This window comes from Takifugu flavidus, chromosome 20, assembly GCF_003711565.1.
Source record: "Takifugu flavidus isolate HTHZ2018 chromosome 20, ASM371156v2, whole genome shotgun sequence".
Lineage (NCBI taxonomy): Eukaryota > Metazoa > Chordata > Actinopteri > Tetraodontiformes > Tetraodontidae > Takifugu > Takifugu flavidus.
Genome location: NC_079539.1, coordinates 8156104 through 8176503, shown reverse-complemented (window position 1 = coordinate 8176503; position 20400 = coordinate 8156104). Strand labels below are relative to the sequence as shown.

The window sequence follows — 20400 nt, the reverse complement described above, 5'->3', positions numbered from 1 at the left end:
ATTCAGCGGGTGGATGCGGTACTCCACGGACCCCACCGGCTCCCCTGACAACCAAAACAATGTCAGCATGGAGTGGGTAGGGTTGGATTTATATCATTTGTTAATGGTCCCGTTTGGACCTGGCGGCGCGATGACGTCGGGCTTTTCCTGCTGCTGTCGGTTGTTTCATCGATTAGCATCGATGACAGGTACCGTTTTCCATCACACGACTCGGTTACAAGGCTCAGATGCTGCAGTGGGACTGTTGCTGCCAAGGCGACAGAGCCCGTCGGAGTTGAGGTCTGGAGATCTGCGTTGCATTTGGGCCGGCGAGGGATAGCGTGCCTGTTGACGTGAGGGAACCCGACGCAGTTTGCAGAAAACGTTAGTGATTTTCATCCTCTACTGGGCGATGATAACGATCGCCTGGAAGAACAAAGGAACCACCCATGGTCTGGCATGCCTTGGGAATGTCAAAACACCAAGGAAGAGAACTGGCAAGGCACACAACCGCCGCGGCCACCCGCCCACCCACGCACACAGGATACACTTTCCATTGTCTCCCTATTTTCCTATTTACATTGCTTGCATATAGACCGGCTCGGCGCGTCTCTCTCTCCCCAACTCCTCGTGTCTCACGTCCATCCCAAAGCTGCACGCTGCTGCCTTGGATGCGGCTCGGTTTTGTCCGCCCACCACAGTCCTGAAAGCTCAGCAAACAATGGAGCGGACAAATGGCAGATTAATGTTTGGGGAAATTAACAATGTTGCCATTAAAGTAACCATTGTTGTCTAATGTAATGAGACAGCGGAGAGACGGCCGAACAAGAGATGACAAGACGGACGTGGCGAGGGGGGGTTACAGAAAGTGAGAGTGATGGAGGATCAATTAGGGTAGTATTTCTGGCATGCTAAGATGAGCCAGGGCTGTACGGGGATGCCTTTTCCATGATGTCAGCATTTGGACGCACATCAGTTGAGCCAGTCCACAAATCAATCAAGGCCACATGCGATCATTCCTGAGCGCCCAAAAGAATCTCTGGCAGCTTCCAGCATCTCATGACTGAAAATCCTCAGATGTAAGCGGCATTACGCCGGAACGACGGCGCTAAATAAAATCCAAGCCGGTGCGATGACCAGTCATTCAGCAGATGGAGGTGTTTTCTGGGAAGAAAATTAGCGTCGATCCCACAAAAAATGTGTTCTATTTCAAGGAAAGGAAAGGAAAAATGGCAGCCGTTGTGCTAAGCTAACCACATATTATTGTTACAAAAGCATTTGCCTCAAATGAAGACTGCAAGAAAAAGCAATATTTAGCAAATAAGCATGTCAAGTTCTTTCTTCCTTTTACATTAAGGAGCCCTGAATCCCTCGAAGGAAATAAAACCAGGAATTCCATGTTTATAAGCTCCTTCCACATGACCTCCAAGCTGGTAACAATTTGCTTTAGCTCACTTTATCATATAAAGCACGGGATCCGAGTGCCTTCTGTCAGCTATGGATGGAATAAACTAATTCATATTGTTGTCCAGGACCTCCTGGAAACACACTCAAGGCTTTGGAAGCATCCTGTTTTTTGTAAATGTTTAAGAACTTGTGCAGCATTAGATTATAGAAGATCCTGAGAACTTTAGCACCCCTGCTAATGATCCCCTGGTAGGGCAGAGGCCTTATCGGTCTCCCCATTGAGAGCTGCAAACAGGTGTCCCCTCGGACGTAAGTCTGACGTAGATTCGGCCTTATCAGGAAAATATAACAGAGCGGAGAATGCTTAAACAAAGATAACGCCGATACAAAGTAGGAAATCAGGCTTGTGTTTCAGGTCTTTGTTGGTGGAAGTTAATCTTCTTACTCTCCCACTGAGTTCCAGTGACGAAATGTCCAAGTTCTGCCTCATTTGTTGGCTTTTGACGGCGGCTTTAATCACTTATTGTCCATTTAGATCCAGAGAAGCTTCAACATTCACTTCCTCTGGTATCCATCATCTCGCGAATGTGTTTTATTCGATTTACTTACAAAAACACGATTCCTCGCAACATTCTTTTTTTTTTGCGACCTTGGCTGGATTCCCGTAAATCTTCCCTTTGTTCTTTACGATGGTCAGCTTTCAAGTTCCCAAAACAAACCAAGGCCACAAAATCACAAGCACTACAAACACGAGACACGTGCGCCAAACTTGAGAAGAAGGAAAAAACAAAACAAAACAGTGTGGTGCTGATTCAGTCTGTGACACACACGGTTTTGCAGATGTCGCACCTTCTGTACGACACAGACAAATATTATGCAATTACTGAGCAGAGTACAATAAAGAAAAACCCACCAGTGAATACAATATAAAATTATGACAAACATTCCTTCAAATGGACAAACATAAACAGATAAAAGGAGAATGTGGGCCTTTGATGCACACAAAGAGACATTCCTGATTAGGACTGCAAGACAGTGACGCTTCCTCATAAATACCTTAAATCCGAGACGACCACAAAAGCCATACTGATATCTGTTATAACCCAGAAGATTTTCTACAGACCATTACAGTAGCTTTTCCAGTGTTAGCAACCTCTGTAGCCTGCTTCCTTTCCACAGCAGTGCATTGTGGGTTAGATTACATTGCATTACATACATTACATTGCGTCAAATGGGCCCAAGCATCATGGGACCCGGGACCGCCAATATGCATACAGCCACTAGAAGGCACTCTACTGAAAAATCCAAATTGACCAATTAAATGGAAGAATGGAAGCTCCCCCCCAGGTTACCTTGACCCTACTGTTGTCCAGCGAAAGCACTGGAAGAGCAGCTGGACCAGCGGACACTCGGGGGAGGCTGCGGTTCTGAAACCTCGGTCACAAACTCAGGAAATATGCAAACATGGCCGCAACATATTGTTTAATGAAAGGTCTCGATACGCAGTACAAAGGGGAAATACTGAACTCATAAAAATGTGGTCAGAGAAAGGAGTCAGCCGGGTTGCAGGAAACTGTGAGCTGGGACCGGCAGCATACTGGGCCTAAACTGGGACTGGAGCGTGCGCTGCACTTGCAATAGCAGAAACTGGTCAGAAACAGAGGACGTTGATACGGGGACATATTAAGCTTGTTATAATCTAAAGGACTGGACTAAGATTCCCACCACCTCAGGTCTACAACAGCTCTGGGAACCTCCGAGGGTCCCGTGGTACCGCATCATTGGCCCCCGCTCTATTCACGGTTCTGTCACATCTGCACAAATGGATTGGGATCATGTTCAGTGACCCATTCCTGAATGTTACTCGTGGTGCAGACGGGCAAATTATCCTGCTGAGCGGGTGGAGGCGGCGTTGTGAGGGGGGTGTATTTGTTCTACACTAAGGTTTAGGTGGGTGGTATGTGTCAGACTGAAGTCCATGTGAGTGCCGGGACCCGGAGTTTCACAGCAGACAATTGTGTTATGAGAGTTAGCAGCCCACAAGACCGCAGGGCACAACAATGAAAATCAACGGCGGACACTCGGGTAGGGAGGGGGGGTCTTGGAGCCACAAGTATGTAAAGGGCCGAGCAACGGCGAGTTCCAACCTGCACACGCAACCCAAAAGAAGGACGCTCAAGGGTCAGCTCGGACGGTCTGATATCTGGTCATGATCCCTATGGAGGTCTTCTGATGACGCCCACCACGAAAGATGTAAAGATGCATGTATGGATGTTTCGAGACGCCACAACTTCCAAGCACAAGAGTCCCAGAAGAGGGACGAGATGGAAAGTACACACAACCCACCGCAAACCATGTACATGGAAGCTGCAGCGACTATATACAGCCCATGTTCATAGTTTCCCCGTACGTGTAACATTTGTATTTTACGTGCATTAACTTCTGTAACTAATCAGGAACTTTCCAGACTCTCCCGTCCTGCACAGGAACTTTAAATTTATACCCAAACCTCAACAAAACACAATTTAAAAATCCTGTTTATGCTTAAAGTGAAGGGGGGGAAATAAGCAGCCCGCAGCAGCAGACTTACTTATAGAGACTGTCGGGTTCCAAGCACTTGAAGACCACCGAGTACATCACGGAGTGAGGACGGTCCCCTGTCCTCTTCCCGGCAACGATGCAAGACGAGCCCAGACCGGAGAACAGGTCGTCCATCAGGCTGAGGACCTCACCTGGTGGACACGCAGAGGAAGAGAAGGGGAAGAAAAAAAATTAGCTTTGCACATTTTATCTGTTGTTTTTCCTGTTCAACAAATCGAAGCCACGTGCGTTCGCTCCACGACACCGTAAACACGTTGACAACCAGAAGTAAACTTGGACTTTCTAACCTTCTAACTTGGGAGCATCAATGCAAAGTATTGATTTACTCAAAATCCCGCGTTTCCAAGGTGATGAGGGCTGTTTTAAAACCGTTGGGTGTTTTGACTTCGCCTTATATTGTTTACCCAACCAAACGCCAACAGGAGTGGACGTTCCGTCTGACAATCGGCGCCGTCCACCCAGAAAAGCTGAAATCTGTTCGCATTTTGGATTCAGATGCAAAAGCGGGCCAGAGGAATTTGATCAAACTCACGCCGTGTGGAGGCTTTACGAGCAATGTTAAAATATCTTTCGTCTCCACTTTAGTCAAGCTGTGTGCTTGTCCAGAAGATAAAAGAGTCTGTGGCTGTCTTCACCTGGGAGGAATCAGGCATGGAACCCGGCGCCGCAAAAGGTGAAAACACGTGATGTTTGCGAGCTATTTTCGGCGAGGTCGATAGGTTCTAAACCCAAACAGGTATTGCCGAACGTCACAAATCCAACATTTACTATTGAAGCAGCGCTTAATAACATTCAGTCATTACAGAAGCGAGTATCTCATTTGGACATATGAGGACAGTCCCGCTCAAGGTTTCTCCCTGTTAAAAGGGAGCACTTTCCTGGCCCAGTTTTTCAGGCTCCGGGATTCTCTAAAGGTTCTAGAGACAATCTTGACTGTAGCAGAAGGAATCAAGTCGATTTGATTGGAGTCTTTCTGAGCATCCTGGGATCTGCTGCTCCACCAGTCGCGAAGTGAACTTCGTGTCAACTTTACTGGAAAGACAAGCAACGCACACTTGTTCATTTAGACACGTTCATACACAACACAGGTTTCCAGTGCTCGAGGGGGTGACGGAAAAAAAAAGAGGGAGCTGTCAAAACAGTTTGAAAGCTCTCAAACGATTGGATTTCCAACTATTTCTACCCGAGGTTAAGGGCAGATTAGTTTAAGCTTATGATACACGGGCCAACTTATAAACAGAGGGAGTAAGTCTGGCTGGTGGGGCATGAGGGGATGGTAAGAAAAGGTTGCTGAAGAGAGGAAAAAGAGCTGCTCGAATGAATGATCTGACCTTTTCACAGAAAGAGCTCTGTGTGGACAAGGTTTCCCCTTAAAACACATTCCTGCCGTAGCGCGGGATGGCTCTTTTGGCGGTTTTGGTTCATAAACACGGCGCTGAACCTGGATTCATTTATTCTGTTGCTCTGACCTGCTGAGGGCTGTAAAAAGACGAAGTCAGACAGGGATATTATCTTAGGCGGTCAACAAGAAGGCGGCACCTTTTCCCATTTTCTTTCAGCAAAGATATCGCTTCAAAATTTAAGACTATCAATGAGCACCAATAAATAGAGGAGGGACTTTGTACACCTTTTGAACGATAAAAGAGATTTCTCACAACCCTCAGGGCTGATATTTGTCTCCAGGGTCTATATATAAAGCTGTGGTGGGACGGCAGGGGTGGTTTGCAGGCGTGTTGCTAATATTTTGCCACCCAAACCGTTGAGCTGATTGTGGTCAGAGGAAAGGATGCAGGAAGGATGGAGAATATTATCCTGCGGGATCAGTAACACCGCTGATTACTGTAAGGAATTCATTGCCCAGATGAAAAAAAACAGTTGGGAATGGCAACTTCAATTAAAAAAAACCCAAAATCCGTCTGACAAGCATGGGAAATGCAGAGGTGTCTAATGGCGTCCGTGGGCTAAGTGTGTTAACACAACAAAATTAGGTGCAATAGTAAATTGTCCCTGGCAGACCACTTAATCTTCTGCAGGAATAATTCATAATGATCTATTGGCATGATCTGGCCTGGGTTCACTCTGCATTTAAGTCCATTCCCTACCTTTTTATAGTGAGGAACCATGAGAGGAATGCCGACGGAACGCCAGATTTCTGCTGCTTCGTGAGGGCTTAAAGATGAAAGGGAACGGCCCCTGAACGCAACGTGGACCAAAGGGTGGAGAAAAGGAGTGGAAGAATTGGGACAATGGTGAGAGAAGGAGACAAACAAGCAGCGAGTGAAAGAAGCGCTCTGGCATTTCGTGATTTGGGACGTGGTCGGAGATGAATGATGATGTCAGTGACGTTTTCGCAGAACATATCTAAAGTTACACGTACTTACTCATGCTTGCAGCATTGGGCGTGTGCTCGCCAGTGACTGTCCGTGAATTCTTCCTGACATTCTGAGCTGGCCACTGACAATTGGTAGGTCGTAATTTTTGTTTCCCCTCACAGACGCCATTAGAAATGTATTTCCGACACACCTAAAGAAGAGTGCGCTAGCTCCATAACACCGAGCATTAGCAACAACAAATAAAAGGGCAAAACTAGCCAAAAGGAAGGGCAGGAGCCATAAAGGCTCTCATACTTGGGGAAAGTATGAGTTTGTATAAGATAAGACTGGGTTGAGGAACCCATTTCAACAGCTGCAAAGACAGAAGTAGCAGAGGAAAATAAAGTGACACTGTGAAGTGTTTTTACAAACTATGGCCACTTATACGGTTAGCTCTCAACTCAGGACTCTCAATCATCTGCTTCCTCCAAGATGGAAGCTTTTAAGCACTTGCATACCAATCTAGAATTAGTTAATCATACTAAAAATTGAATCCATTAACTGCTGAAAAAAAGAAGAGAAAGTTAAACCCACCCAGAAGCAGCATTTATAGCTTGGCCCTTCTGAGGGTTTCCTCTGTGGTCCGTCAACATTTTTGCCAATACCAAAGTCAACGCAGCACACAGCTGGCAAAAATTAAGGCCCCTGAAATTCTATTACGGTAAAAGCCATTTTGCATGTTCTCCAGCTTACATGGCGATTAAAACCTCATGTTAGGTGCCAGGTGACCTTTTTCGTAAGCTGAGAAAGGAACAAATAATACAGATATGTCAATAGGGACAGTGGCTTATTCACAAAATAAGGTTAGCTCGAGCAAGTACAAGGTTCTTTGCGTGGTGGGACAAACTATTTGATCTTATTTGGCCTTTGCGGTGTTGATGATTGCAACTTTGGACTCACGCTCGGTGGACAAAGTGTCTGCTGTGCAAGATAAGAGCACAGAGTGACATTCAACTGGTAACACACTGCGCGACAAAAACACGTGGACCGTCTGCGTCTGGGTACGGAGAAAGGTGTGTGTACGGCATGTTGTCCAGTGTTAAGCTGCACACCTCCTCTACTCTCTTTTTCCACATAGGGATCCAAACAGCTACTGTATTCAGTCGGCGTAATTACCTCAGCCATCAGCACTGTGTGTGTGTGTGTGTGTGTGTGTGTGTGTGTGTGTGTGTGTGTGTGTGGGAATTGCATAGGTCAACAGGTTTACGCAGCTGTGCTCTTTTCTTCTTAAAAAAGAAAAAAACAAATAACAGAGAAAAATACTCAAGGTTCCATCACTTCATACTCCAAATTTAATTATGAAAAGTTATCGTAGTGATTCCAGGTCAGCGCCAGGACAAATTCTCGGACGTAGCCACATATGCGGCGGCTTCTTTCCTGAGTGAAGTATTCCGAGCTCCTCTATCTTTCTTGTTCTCCAGTTACATTCGTGCGTGTCCTCAGATGACCTTCTTTCCTCCTTTTGTTTCAGTGTTTCTCTCTCGGTATGTCAACCATCAGGATGGGCAATTGCACTTTTTTTTTTTCAAACCAAACAAAACACAAACTTTATATTAACAAACAAATCTCAAGCTTTATATTTCCTGTGGGCTGCCAAACCTGCCAGGGGCCCCTTCTGTTAAACTGTCAGCACTCAACCCTCCACTCTCCAAACTGAGCTTACATGTCACCTTCCTTCCTCTCTCTCTCTCCCTCACACACACACACACACGCAAGCACGCACACAGCACTACACAGGTATACACAAACTATCACAGACTGTTTATGTGACAGAGGTGACTGTGGTTGTGTGAATTAACTAATGCCTTCCAATGCAGCGAGTTAGCATCGGGAACAAAGCAGCGAGGAAAATAATATTCTCTAGGAAGGTTGAGACGCGCACTGTTGTCCAAGTTTTTCTAATCAGGTGGAGGGACAACCCTGCTGGGGCATTGTGCTGGCAGAAAGATATATCATTTATTCATGGAAACAGAGCGGAGGCTAAAATAGCCCGGGAATTGAATTATGTGCATGTTCTTTGATGTACTTTGATGCTGGGCCGTGTTGTCGCCCATATGCAGACTCTTTTTTTAGCCTCATCTGCAGGGTGCTTTATTTATTTTCCCTTTTTTTGGCAATTATCAAGCTAAATGTCAGACAAAATGTTAGCGTAAAAGTGAAGCAATCGTGCACTAATGAGAGCCGGACACGATACGCTGATCTCTCAAGTTAAAATGCAACTTTTTATTTGGATTTTTTGACAGGTATAACGACACATCATCTGCATAACAGCAGATAGGAGCAGACAGGCCAATCACCTTTAACATGGGTGCTTGAACATCTGTAATAACCTTTGTAATAACGCACCCAACAAAATGCGACGTGCATAAATCATCCACTCCCAAATAGCTCCACGTTCTTCTGCACGTGCTCCATGGTTCCGTCACCCAGAGCAGGACTGCAACAAACAGGGAAGGTGAGGTGGTTCACAATGGTCTAATGACCCCCTGAGTGCACGTTTACCATGTGTGACCCATGTTTTGGTCCGTCTTTACGGCCTCTGGCTGCTTTTACTGCAGCTCCATCTCCACATGGGTCTATACTGAACCTGCAGCTGCGGATAAGCCGCTGACCTGCGGCTGATTGATATGAAGTATCTCCTACCAAGTTTAGAGGGTGGGCTGTGGTGGGTCTAGCCGGGTTTGTAGGGCAAGTAAACGTTGCTTTGAGTCCAAACAACGACCCTCAGGTGTCCCCTAAATCTTCAAAGGACGTTACATAAGGCACAACTAAAAGGTGGTTTACGTTGATAATCTACCTTTACTTGACCAAAAATCCTAAAACAACAGCCGCATGTTTCTTTGTTCATGATGGGGAAGGTGAATGGAAACATAAAAAAGCCAAAAAGAGGAAAATGTTTGTGCATCCACGCGTCAAACGAGCACGATTCCACCACATTGCGCTCAAAGCCCTGAATTAGGACATGAGACCGATCGATCTCAATTTAACGCCTAAATGCATTTTAGATTGATTCCTCCTCCTTTGTTTTTGCACGTAGCAAATTCACAAAGTTGAGGTTCGCCTCACGCAAATGTCTTATTAACACGTCGACCGATGGATACCAAAAACACGGCAAACAATGATAAATGCGGAGCGGCAGCGTGCTTGTCTTGTCTTCATCAGGATTCAGAATGTGCGTTCCGCTTCCATAAGGGTGCGTTGGTGGGATTGAGGGAGATGGATTGCTGAAAATGAAAGCAGGAAAGTCTAGACTGGCAACGACGTGTGTGTGACGAGGCAAAATGGGAAATGAAGCAAAAAAAAAAGGGAATGCAGAAAGCCCTTGGCCACCTGCCTGCAATCTGCAATCTGCTGATGGCGAGGCTCGTGACGAGGAGGTGCACAGCATCCATTTTTAGCGATGAGGTCATCTTTAATTAACAAAACAAAGAGAGTCAGCTGTGTCACTCCAATCTGTTATCTGCACCCAAGCTCAAGGACACCGTTTATCTCCGTATAATTCAATCTCTTTGAATGAGGGCTTATTGACGCATCGGGGGGGCATTCTTGGTCACAGCCAATAACCAAACAGTTCCAAAACTGGGGAGGGGGATGCCGCTGACCCTGACAGCTGGAGAAAAGGGGACGGAGAGGTGAGTGAAGGGGGTATGTGACAAAAGACGACAGTCGGCGTGTGATGAATCCCGCCATGGTGCCCGCGTGAGTTCTGTGAAGCAAACAGTAATCAAAAAGGGGGGGTGAAGATCAAACGGCTAAGCAGTGTCTCGGTCTAATAGGACCGGCGTGAGGTGACATCACCCTTGGTGATACTACCGCCCGCACCTCACTCCCATCGATCTCTCCTTTCTGTGTGCCTTCTTTTCTCTGCCGTTTGTCGCTCTTCCGGGCTTTCCACGGACCCATTTTTGGCAATTCTGCCACCCTGCCCCCCCCACCCCCCACCCTGTCAGGTGTTACACAGCAATGACGCAACCGTGGGGGCGCACGGGTGTTTAATTAGCATCAGGCGTTTGCGGAAGCGTTGTGGGAAATCGCATCGTGACACTGATGATTGCATTCACGAGGAAAGTGTCACCTCAGCACAACTGCGATTTAAGGACAAGCCCCAATTAGCAGCTCGTGGGACAATGGATGGATTGTGATAAATGTGACAATGGGACCCAGAAAGCATCCTAAGCCTTTTATTAGATCTAGTTTTGGGGTCGTTTGGTGCATAAACCTTCCAGCTTCTGGAGTTTTATATCTGAATCATACAAAATCCCTGACATCATTTAAGCATGTTTATTGCACAAAGTTGTCAAAATTATACTTTTAATCATACTATATTTATATGATATACAATGACAGTCACTTAAATGCCTTATTTTACTTTGTGATACCTGAGTGATGAATAAAATTTATTACAAGCAAATGCTGTGTCCGGGATTTCAATCAGGTTTTTTGTTTTTTTTTCTTAATTTGTTGTTTCAGATCTCTCAGCATCACCTGGGATCATCTGTATTTCCTCACATACACCTGGTTTGACCTATTGCTGCAGGAATGCCGAGCCCTGCACACAGCCCTGCCTTTGTGGCTGGCAGTTGTGCGTAGGCTGTCTCTGCCTTGGTGTGCCATCTAGAGGCCTGAGCGGGGCCCCGGTGAATGCAAATCCCTCCCTGATGGAGCTGTCATGTTAAATAAAACACAGCCCTTTCCAAAACCTGGGGGAAAAATGCCTCTGTAGCTCAAAATATTCCTTCTAATTGACAAAACCAGTCTAGTTGTAAAATTAGTAGTTATATATGCAGCTATATATGTGACACTTAATGTAGACAATCCATCCACTTAACTAAAAATGGATGAAATATTACCATGGAATGCACTGCAGTCATCAAATCAACCGTAAACCCTTTCTAATATTTTTAAGAGCCCTCCAAATTTGCCGACCAAAACTTTTCTACAAATCAATCCGGAACAAATAGAATCATGTGTCCCCAAGTTTCTGAACATGAGGTCCAAAAGGACCCCGAGGGAAATGAATGTTTTTAGAGAGACTGAATGCTGCCGAGGAGCAGGGTTTCCTATAATTATAATTGTTTTACACACTCGGTTCCCCCCCCTTGACATGTTAATCAATGCTCTCAGCAATGCAGGGCACCGACATTTGCATTAAACATCTCTTAGCCAACTGGAAGGACTTATATTATATACGTGGCTCTGGATATTCTTCTTCAGCTGTCGAGTGCACCATATTGAGATGATTAAGTGTAACCTGTGATAATTGGAATGAACTCATTTTCACCTCTGTGCGTCATCTGGGTGAGTCAGCCCCCCCCCCCCCCCCCTTCCCCCGCGCCTCGCTGCCCTTGCAGGAACAGGTGATCCCTCTCTGTCTGCTCCATCTGCACATCACTTTTTCCCTCTGGTGCCGAGCCGAAGGAGCCGCAGAGGCGTCTCGACTGCCCTTGTTCTCGCCGTCAGTCGTGCGAAATAGCTGTAAACAAGACATCCTACACATACGTGGCGTCTAATCTGGGTTGCTGACCCGTCCCTGGGAGTTAATGGCGAGTATTTATGGCGAGTGGATTACTTGGTAAAAGGGAGGTGGATTGTGATTGCAGCTCTGGGCAACCGAAGCAGACCAACCTCTTCATCCTGGCTCAAACCTGAGCAGGATCGATTTTTCCACATAATCCTAAAACAAAAGATAATTTGCTCTAATACTAATTAAAAAAGGAGATCTGAGGAGGGCTCTGTTTGTTCCTCTCTCATCCAAATGATTGAAGAGCGCGACCATCGTGTCACCAGGCCTAACGCACATTATTCATTAGGTGAGGGGAGGTCCGGGCAGAACATATACACACGTATAAGAAATGGTGTAAACATAGACACAGCAGCGGATGTTACAATATTTGAAGTTTAGATGAGTTAAAGGACCCCCTCAGAGGTTTTGTAAACCTGTTTTAGGGTCACCAATGGACTCGGTTCTCTCCGAGTCATTAAAACGTCTCCATTATCACATCTCTGTGTGAATACCAGCGAAAAAAAGAAAAAGTCGATCACCAATGGCCCCTGAATAACACTCAAAAATCCACCATCTTTATAAAGAATTGTCTACTTCACCTTTACGTGCACTGTTGGAAATGTCCTGTCCTCGCCGGACCACTGTGACTTCCACAAAATCAAATGATGGCTTCATTGCGCTTTAACGGCTTTGTTTTATCTATTCAGTAGAGTGTTTAATGTCACAGTGCCCCCACCTTCAACTCTTCCCCAAGGATGAGTCAATTGTTCTGAACTGACGCGATTACTGCCTCTCACATCTTGGATGTGTGTGGTCTACCGCCGTCCCGAGGTCTCACGCGATAGAGGTGCTGCCATGTTGCGGCGTTGCCGCGGTACGGTTTGGGTCGCGGATAACCTGATGGCGAGTGCGGAACGGCGCTCTGGTTTCTACGGCGATCAGTGGAACTGGTTAGAACATACCTACAGAGTGTTCAATAGTGTAAAGCTTGTGTGTTCAAATTTACACCTCTCTATTGCGTAACTTTACATCTATTGTCAAAGGTATACTCTGGTTACTATGGTGACTTTGGTGGATTCCTCTGAAATAGCTTTAGCCGCACTACCACTTGTTCAAGGTGGGGATGACCCATCGGATTCCCTCTCCCACGCCACATGGCCTTGAACAGAGCCCTGTGGTCTGCCAGCAGAGGATCGCAGCCATATAAACATCAAGATATATGAAGGAAGACCTCAGCTGCTCCCCAGCAAATCAAAGCAACAAAGCCATCTTCCTGTCGCTGCTGACCTTACAGGGATGATTTGTGGATGTCCAGGGAGAGACCCCGAGGATTTTTTTTTCTTTCCTGCACAGCACTGATGAGAAGAGTTCTGTAAACTGGAGCCTTATTGCTGATGGTTTGGGCAGATGTGAACGTGTGATACCCCCCCAAAAAACAAAAAAAATCCCCTGCCTGATCCCTCTAGAGTTGTTTGCAGTCGCAGCACTGGACCAACTACGGGATGTAAATGGAGTCCGCGCTAGCAAGACTCGGTAAGCTCAGAAACGGCGATGCCATCCACTGTTTTCCCAAGCGCCCTGATTGCTTCCATTCATACGAAAAGCCGACGCTGCAGAAGAAAAACCCGGAGCCAAAGGAGCCGATGTGGCCTATTAGCTCGCTTCAAACAGCCAATTAACAGGGATAAAAGTGTCACCCAGCTTTTTGGAAACACTCCCCAAATGACACCCTGACTGCAGTAATAACCCAAGTGAGAAAAGCCTTGTAGAAGAATGTGGGTCAATTAACTCAACCAAGGCACGTATCAAGGGGCAACTATCGATGATTGTCTCATTACGATGGTATTTTCACACTGGGAGATTTCCACTGGCTATTGCAGGCACGCTATAAAACAAAAAGACGTGTCTTTGGTTACCTAACCTGGCTGTTTCCTCCAGGTTTGTCGTGAACTCATTCCTCGTGTCGAGTGAAGGAACGCACATTTGTTTCTATTTTAGAATGACTGACAGCACGAGGGGTACAGTGCCATCTCCTCTCTAAGTCTAGACAGCCTTGACATAGAATGATGGCACTGGGAACCCAGCGAGTGTGTGCATCACTGTCTGTCTGCCATCTGTATGAGCACGCACAAGGCTGTGTGTGTGTGTGTGTGTGACTCATGCTCAGCGGGGCTTGTGTGTGCCTGTTTATTTATCTTTCCTGCCTCTCAGACACAAGCCCGGAGCAGCGATCCAATTGGGCTGAGGTGACGACGCGGACGGATCAGCCCCTCAGACGCAGGTGCTGCTTTGTACTCGGCGATATCGGCAATCAAAGTGTCATCTGTGCTCCCGGCCTTCCTGCTTTTAGACTTCCGGACAATTGATGTGGATGTCCTTCAAATGTTTAAATCACTGCATTTTAGCTTATTTGTGGAATTGAAGTGACAATAAACTGGGTGAAACTGAGGTCCACCGTGGGAAGGAAGGGAAGCTCCTTGCCTTTCCACGTGCAGAAGAAAGAATGCGTCTGCAATCCCATAATGGGGGTTTGACTCGAGCTCGCAGGAGTTAGCCACTAAACCAAGAACGGACCAAAAGCAAGCGCAAATGCCAATGAAATCAGACGGTAAATCCTCGCAATTGTTCAGAACGCTCGCTAAAACCCACACAACGGGGCGACGATACGAAATTAACGTGAAATTAACAGACAGGTCGTCACTGGAGTGCTATCGCTAACAGCATTAAAGAGCAGCAAATATGTCAGAATGTGTGCTTTGGATCGGAGTTTCCCTATAATCATCTAGCTTTTAACCATTTTTTGTGTGTTTTTTAAGGTTTGCACCTACTGTCAGATGGCAGAGGAGACGACATGACGCTGAGCTTACTGGTTCAAACTGTCAAACAGTTGTGGAAAATATGAACAGGGAAAGTGAAGGAGAAATAATTGCTTTCCAGAAAACCACCAAGATGCCCTTGAGCAAAGTATTTATCCAAGTATTTATCCACAAACTGCGCCATTAGTGCGGCTCGGTGGCCAACTGTGGAAGCCTGGTTCCACTGGAGGCTTTAACGGGGGAAAACATGCGTCTGTGTGTTTATCTGTGCGTAATGAAGGTCAGCCGGAGCGCTGCTGACAGAGGTGCACAGAAGGCTGAAGGGATGCTGGACGCAAGGTGAACTCACAACGCGCTGGCTCTTCTAATGCCACTTGGATTTTTCTTTCATTTTCCTGGAAAGTACCTCAAATTTGATCTATAAATAAGAAGCCAGCGGCGGGCAGAGGGGAGTAACAAATCCAATAATTTCAAAACAAGCCAGTGTACGTGTAAGAAAGTGACACTCCTTAAACACTATGGCTCTTATGTATTTGCTGACTCTGGGGAAGAGGATCTCATCATTTTAAGGGGCCCCTGTTATTTCAGAAATCGACCCCTGCAACGCTTTCCAAGTTTGTATCAGCAGTCTTGATTCCCAGTATTTTGGAGAACAGTAAAAGTTTTTTGCAACTACAGCTTTCAGTAAGGGTGGGGGTGGGGGGGGGGGGGGGGGGGGGACAACCGTCCAGATGCTTAGTAATATATTGCCCGACACTGCCCCCGTGATGTGCGTTGGCACCGTGATGTTTGGGCCGCTTTATTAAGCCGCTAGAGATAAAGCGACAAGAAAAAGACAAAAGATGAAGACAATTACTTCTAATGTTCCATGGTGATGTGATTTATAACGCTGACTGGAGCGGAGCAGAGTGAGTCAGCCGTACCATCTGCCCCTTCCCACCTCACCTCTGCCAGCGCGCCTGCGTCTGTCTGTCTGTCTGTCTGTCTGCCTGTCTGTGCCTTCTCTTCCCTCACCGGTGCCCACGCTTCATCAGCACTCCTCCCAGGGGGTGATCAATGGCCTGTCCCTACTTCCCGATGAGTAAAGCCAGCTTGTTTCAGACCATCTCATTTCTCCCGTGTTATTAAATTCCCTCCCATCACCCTTCCTCTGACTCACGCCGGCCCCTTCGTCACAACCGCGACCGCTTCCCTCGGCCCCCGGAGGCGCGACGCTCGCGGCCATTATGCCGACTGATGAATGACTCCGTCTCATCCTCTCTTATTCTCAGTCCGAAACTTTCGCCTCGTCCTCTCATCAGATGCTGAACACTCCTTTGAGGCAAACGGATGAACTCGAGAAGGAACAGGAGAATGGAGTTGCTATTAGTCGTTGGAGATACCTGTGTAGACTTCGGCCTCGGAGGGATCCTCCACTCTTTTGTGCTGGATGATGTAGTCAGAAACCTTGCAGCCGATCAGAGGCTCCACGTCCGTCCACTCCAGGGCCACCATGGTGCTCGAAGGTTCCAGGAAAGGGGACAGGCGCAAACTAAACGGACCAACACGGAGGGGGAAAGTATGAGAGATTTCAAAGAAAAAGAAGACGGCAATGTTGCCACATTTGCTTCAGCTTGCAGATGACCTTGACGGTCATCGTTGAGCATTTTACCGCGCTACGATTCTGACCTATAGATCCCATATGTGCACGCCCCTGCCATTGTTCCCATTCAAAAGAAACAGATTTCCTGAGGGGTGATTTCATACAGTATTGACGGGTTTAGCCAAGCTTTGGCCTGGCATCAAAAAATAATAATTAATTAATGATTTATAATACCTTCACTCTGATCAGAGCAATGAGCTCGCAACGTCTTCCTGGATCCTTCCAGGCTCATGAGCTATAGAGAATCTTCAGAAGAGCTTTGAAAATCTCTCTAAATGCTGACGCGGTTATGAACCCAATCCGAATTAGGAATCCCATGAGGTCATTGTTGTCTCTGTCGCACCTCTGTCTTTTTGGACAACAAGATGGGAAACAGCTGCAACCAGCAAAACAGAATTCCGATGTCACCTGTTCTCCAGCAGTGTTTCCCGGGCAGCTTTTCCTTCTTTCATCCCTCAGCAGAGATAAAAAGAACAATATTTCCATTTACTCTCCCTCCAGCTGCCTGTGTGAGAAGGACTGGCGGAGATAGGTTATCCCTCTTCCATAAGGCGCGACCAACTCGGTTTCATCTTCAAAGGCAACAATAACAGGTAGTGCTGGCTTTTACTGCCAGGTCTTCCGCATTTGGCCGCCGCAGTCGCTGCTTACTGGAAGTTTCGTGCCATTCAGCACTGGTCCCAAGAAGCCAGAGCAAAACAATAATTGTAGAGTGATGTCTTCCACAATCTTGAAACGCACGCACACACACACACACACACACACACACACACACACTGCAACTTTCTGTAGACCTGCAGATGTTAGGTTATATCAGAGCTCTTTCCAAATGTTTTGACCCAACTGCTGATTAAATGTGCATTCTAGACCTGCAAGAGTCCAGAACTGGAGCTTACCTTTGCACTTGTGTTAATTGTATAATGGTTTAAAGCAGCTGGGATTGATTGTGCGCTTTGTTTCTGCATTAGAACATGTCTGCTACGATAAACCTCCAATAATTGAAGCAAAAAGCTTCTTCGGGGAGGATCAAAATTGACTGGCTGCGTTCGGCAGGCGTCACCATGCCCCTCTTGGAGGATTTCGCCCATAAACTGGAGTTGATCCGTCTGTGGCGTGGCCCCCTGAGAGGATCGGTCTGGTTAAACTGGTCATGGAAATGCAAATCGTCACAGTGCGGCTCTGCCAGTAGAAACGCTCCGTTTGTATTCAAGCTCCCAGTGCCAGCGTTGGGCACGTCAGCAATGCACTGCGTGACCGCGAATCACACGTTGTACATAATCCCAAGTTATAGTAAAGTTAATGAGTCCCGATCAAGAATCTGGAGCCAGATCTGCATCAGTCCGTGGGTGGATTCACACCCCAAAACAGGGTTAGTTCACCCAAAACATAATCTCCTTCAACTTTGTTGTTCAAGTTTAAAATAAAACTGCTTGCATATCAACAAAATGCGATAGAACTGAAATGCAGAAAACAAGAATGATAAATTGCTCCCAAATCTCATTAGGTCTTGGCTTCTCTTGCAGTTACATCATATTTACCCCTATTTTTCTTTCATTTTTAATGTAGAGGGATGCCAATAAATATATCAAGTGCTCATTCTTGAATATAATAAGCCTGATTTATTTCCATTTTGTGATTAAATGGGTTCATTAGAGCTCTGTCCTCTCGAATTGTCGCCCTTTCAACTCTCTAAAGTTCTCACAATAGCTCAGGAGGATGACTCACAAAGGGCACCATGTTCTCTTTGGTGGGGTGTAAGGGCTGACTGACAGCTATTAAAAGTTCGGGAACTGTGCTTGTGTTAACTTTTTAGAGTAGCCCAGACGTCAGTGGACAGTGTGTGTGTGTGTGTATGCATGGTCATGTGCATATGTGAGTGTGCACCAGTGCATGCATCCATGAAATCTGACTTGTACCTGAATTTCTAGGTGTCGTGGTGTCACCTCACACTTACATTGGCTGCCTGAGGGGGCTGCAGTTAGGCAGGCCGTCTTTGTCGAAGGCACTCAGGTCACAGCGACACCAGTTGTCAATGACATCGCCCTTTCCGCCGCACCAGTATGAGCTCATTGTGGCGCTCTTTAAGGCCTGTAAAGGGTAACAGGTGAGGTGAGAGAAAAGCAATTATCTCTCAGAACATGTTCTTCCTGTCCATCTCTGCTTACCCCACCCCCATCCTAGCCCACATTCTCCACCGACCATATGAGAGAACACACAGAGACACATATCTTTGTACTCCTGCCATATGAGGTCACTTCTTTAATGTGCTTTTCCTCATTTCCCCACCTCCAAAGAATAGACAGTCCTCACTTTACAAAAAAAAAAGCCTGACAAGAGAGCTCACAAAGATAGGAATACAAGTACACATACACACACCCACACACAGAGTGACCTTTTCATACCAACCATTCCCAATTACCGGAAGGCAAGAACATCTCACTAACATCTGCGAGCTTACGACGCGATATCATGGATGCACTGTGACTTTTATGATGGAGGCGTGAAAGCTGCGACGCTCCCCGCCTCCTGTGTTCGTCGTGTGTGTGTGTGTGTGTGTGTGTGTGTGTGTGCAAGCATCAGCAGCGCTGTCTGTCTGTCTACAGAGCGGATGGAGGAGGGGATGTTAGGGGATGACATCACCTCGTAACATCTATTGTGCGGCTTCATTAAAGGCTGAAAGAAAAATCAAAGACAGCCGCTCAGTCATCATCTAAGAGGCAGCAAAACGCCAATATAACCCTCGACGCAGTAAAATATAATGTCAGGGCTTTCCCTAACGCCGCAGGCATGATAGAGAGTTCAGGAGAGTTCGCTAGCACTTTGGCTCCCCCACCTCCCGTCATACGATGGATCAATGGAGCGCTCAGCTATTTATGTGCTCTGACTGGTTGACGGCGCTGCCTCGCGCAGACAACTTTGGAGATGTAATTGATCATGGTCAAAAAAGTAGGACACTGGAACCGTGCAGAAACATTATCGCCGGGAAGCAGGCATCCAACAAAAAGAGGAGCGAAGCCGTCCGCTTTTGTTCCGATCCACCATGACATTGCTTTCATCGGAAGGAAAACCGACGGGACCACACACGTCTTTAAGGCGACCGCTTGTGCCGCGGCGCGCTCGTGCAACGACAGGCCCGCGCAAGCACGCGCAATTAAAAATTGATTTCCAAAGTTGGCCGTTTCATTTCGTTGGGCTAACGCCAGGGACGATTTCAGCAGCGCGCTGATTAGTGAAAGTGATATTTGAGATGACTGTGGGCATAGTCCTGACCAGAAAGGCAGGGGGCCTGGCCAAAAAACAGAGTCAGGGTATGCGTTCAGGAGCTGATGTTAGCATTTCCACAACACTGCATTGTTAGCTGCGGAGGAGGCTCGACCGTCTTTTCATGGGAACTGACTTTGTCCAATACCGCCCGCGTTCGCTTAAGGCAAATAATCTCGGGAGTGAAAAGTGGCCTTAACGAGCGGCGAGGGTGGGAAAGAAACCAGGGCGAGCCTGGAGAAAATAAACCCCTCACTAAAGAAAGATCGACGACATGAGCGAGGAAGCAAAGGTGCAAACCAGGGAAACTCCCAAATCCCAAAGCATTCCTCGCTGCGAGATGGGATCAAGATTCCGCAGCAGTCGAGGCTTTCCCATTATTTAGCCTTCAATACAAGCCCCGCTAAATGAGCGTGGTGAACGAGCAGTTATTATAGGGGGTCGCCAACCACTGTAATCCATGGCCATATAATAACCCTTTGGAAAACCAAAAAGGGGAAAAAGGTAATTACATTTCTCCCCCCACTTGGCTGAGCCCATGTGGCTAACTGCTGCCAGAAAACAGCAGCAGGGGTCTCGCCACCTCGTGTCAATTGGAAGCAGGCCACAGAGAAAGGCAACAAGAAAAACATAGAACCAACATCTAAGCACGCACGCAGGCTGCACAAATAACAGAGAAGAGAAATGACCTCCGCCGCGGCGCGGGATGGGGGGGGGAACCACAGGGCTGCCACGCATTTACTACCAGCACCAGATTTCACCATGTTTATGTTTGAACAGTAATGCAAGCCAGTCTCCACCGGGTAAACAGAGAATCTA

General features: G+C 46.8%; 1 protein-coding gene across 2 annotated transcripts in view; it reads right to left on the bottom strand.

Moving 5' to 3' along the window:
* The window catches only part of LOC130517755 (astrotactin-2-like), a 145873-nt gene that overhangs the window by 6715 nt on the left and 118758 nt on the right, over window positions 1-20400 (bottom strand). The window contains exons 18-20 of one of the 2 annotated variants that reach the window (XM_057019844.1): window positions 18275-18408; window positions 16061-16209; window positions 3977-4118 (exon numbers count right to left, since the gene is read on the bottom strand). In XM_057019844.1, the coding sequence (XP_056875824.1) occupies window positions 3977-4118; window positions 16061-16209; window positions 18275-18408 (425 nt within the window). Of the gene's footprint in view, window positions 1-3976; window positions 4119-8419; window positions 8797-16060; window positions 16210-18274; window positions 18409-20400 lie in introns of those variants that run through there. The other variant, XM_057019845.1, reaches the window with a different exon arrangement.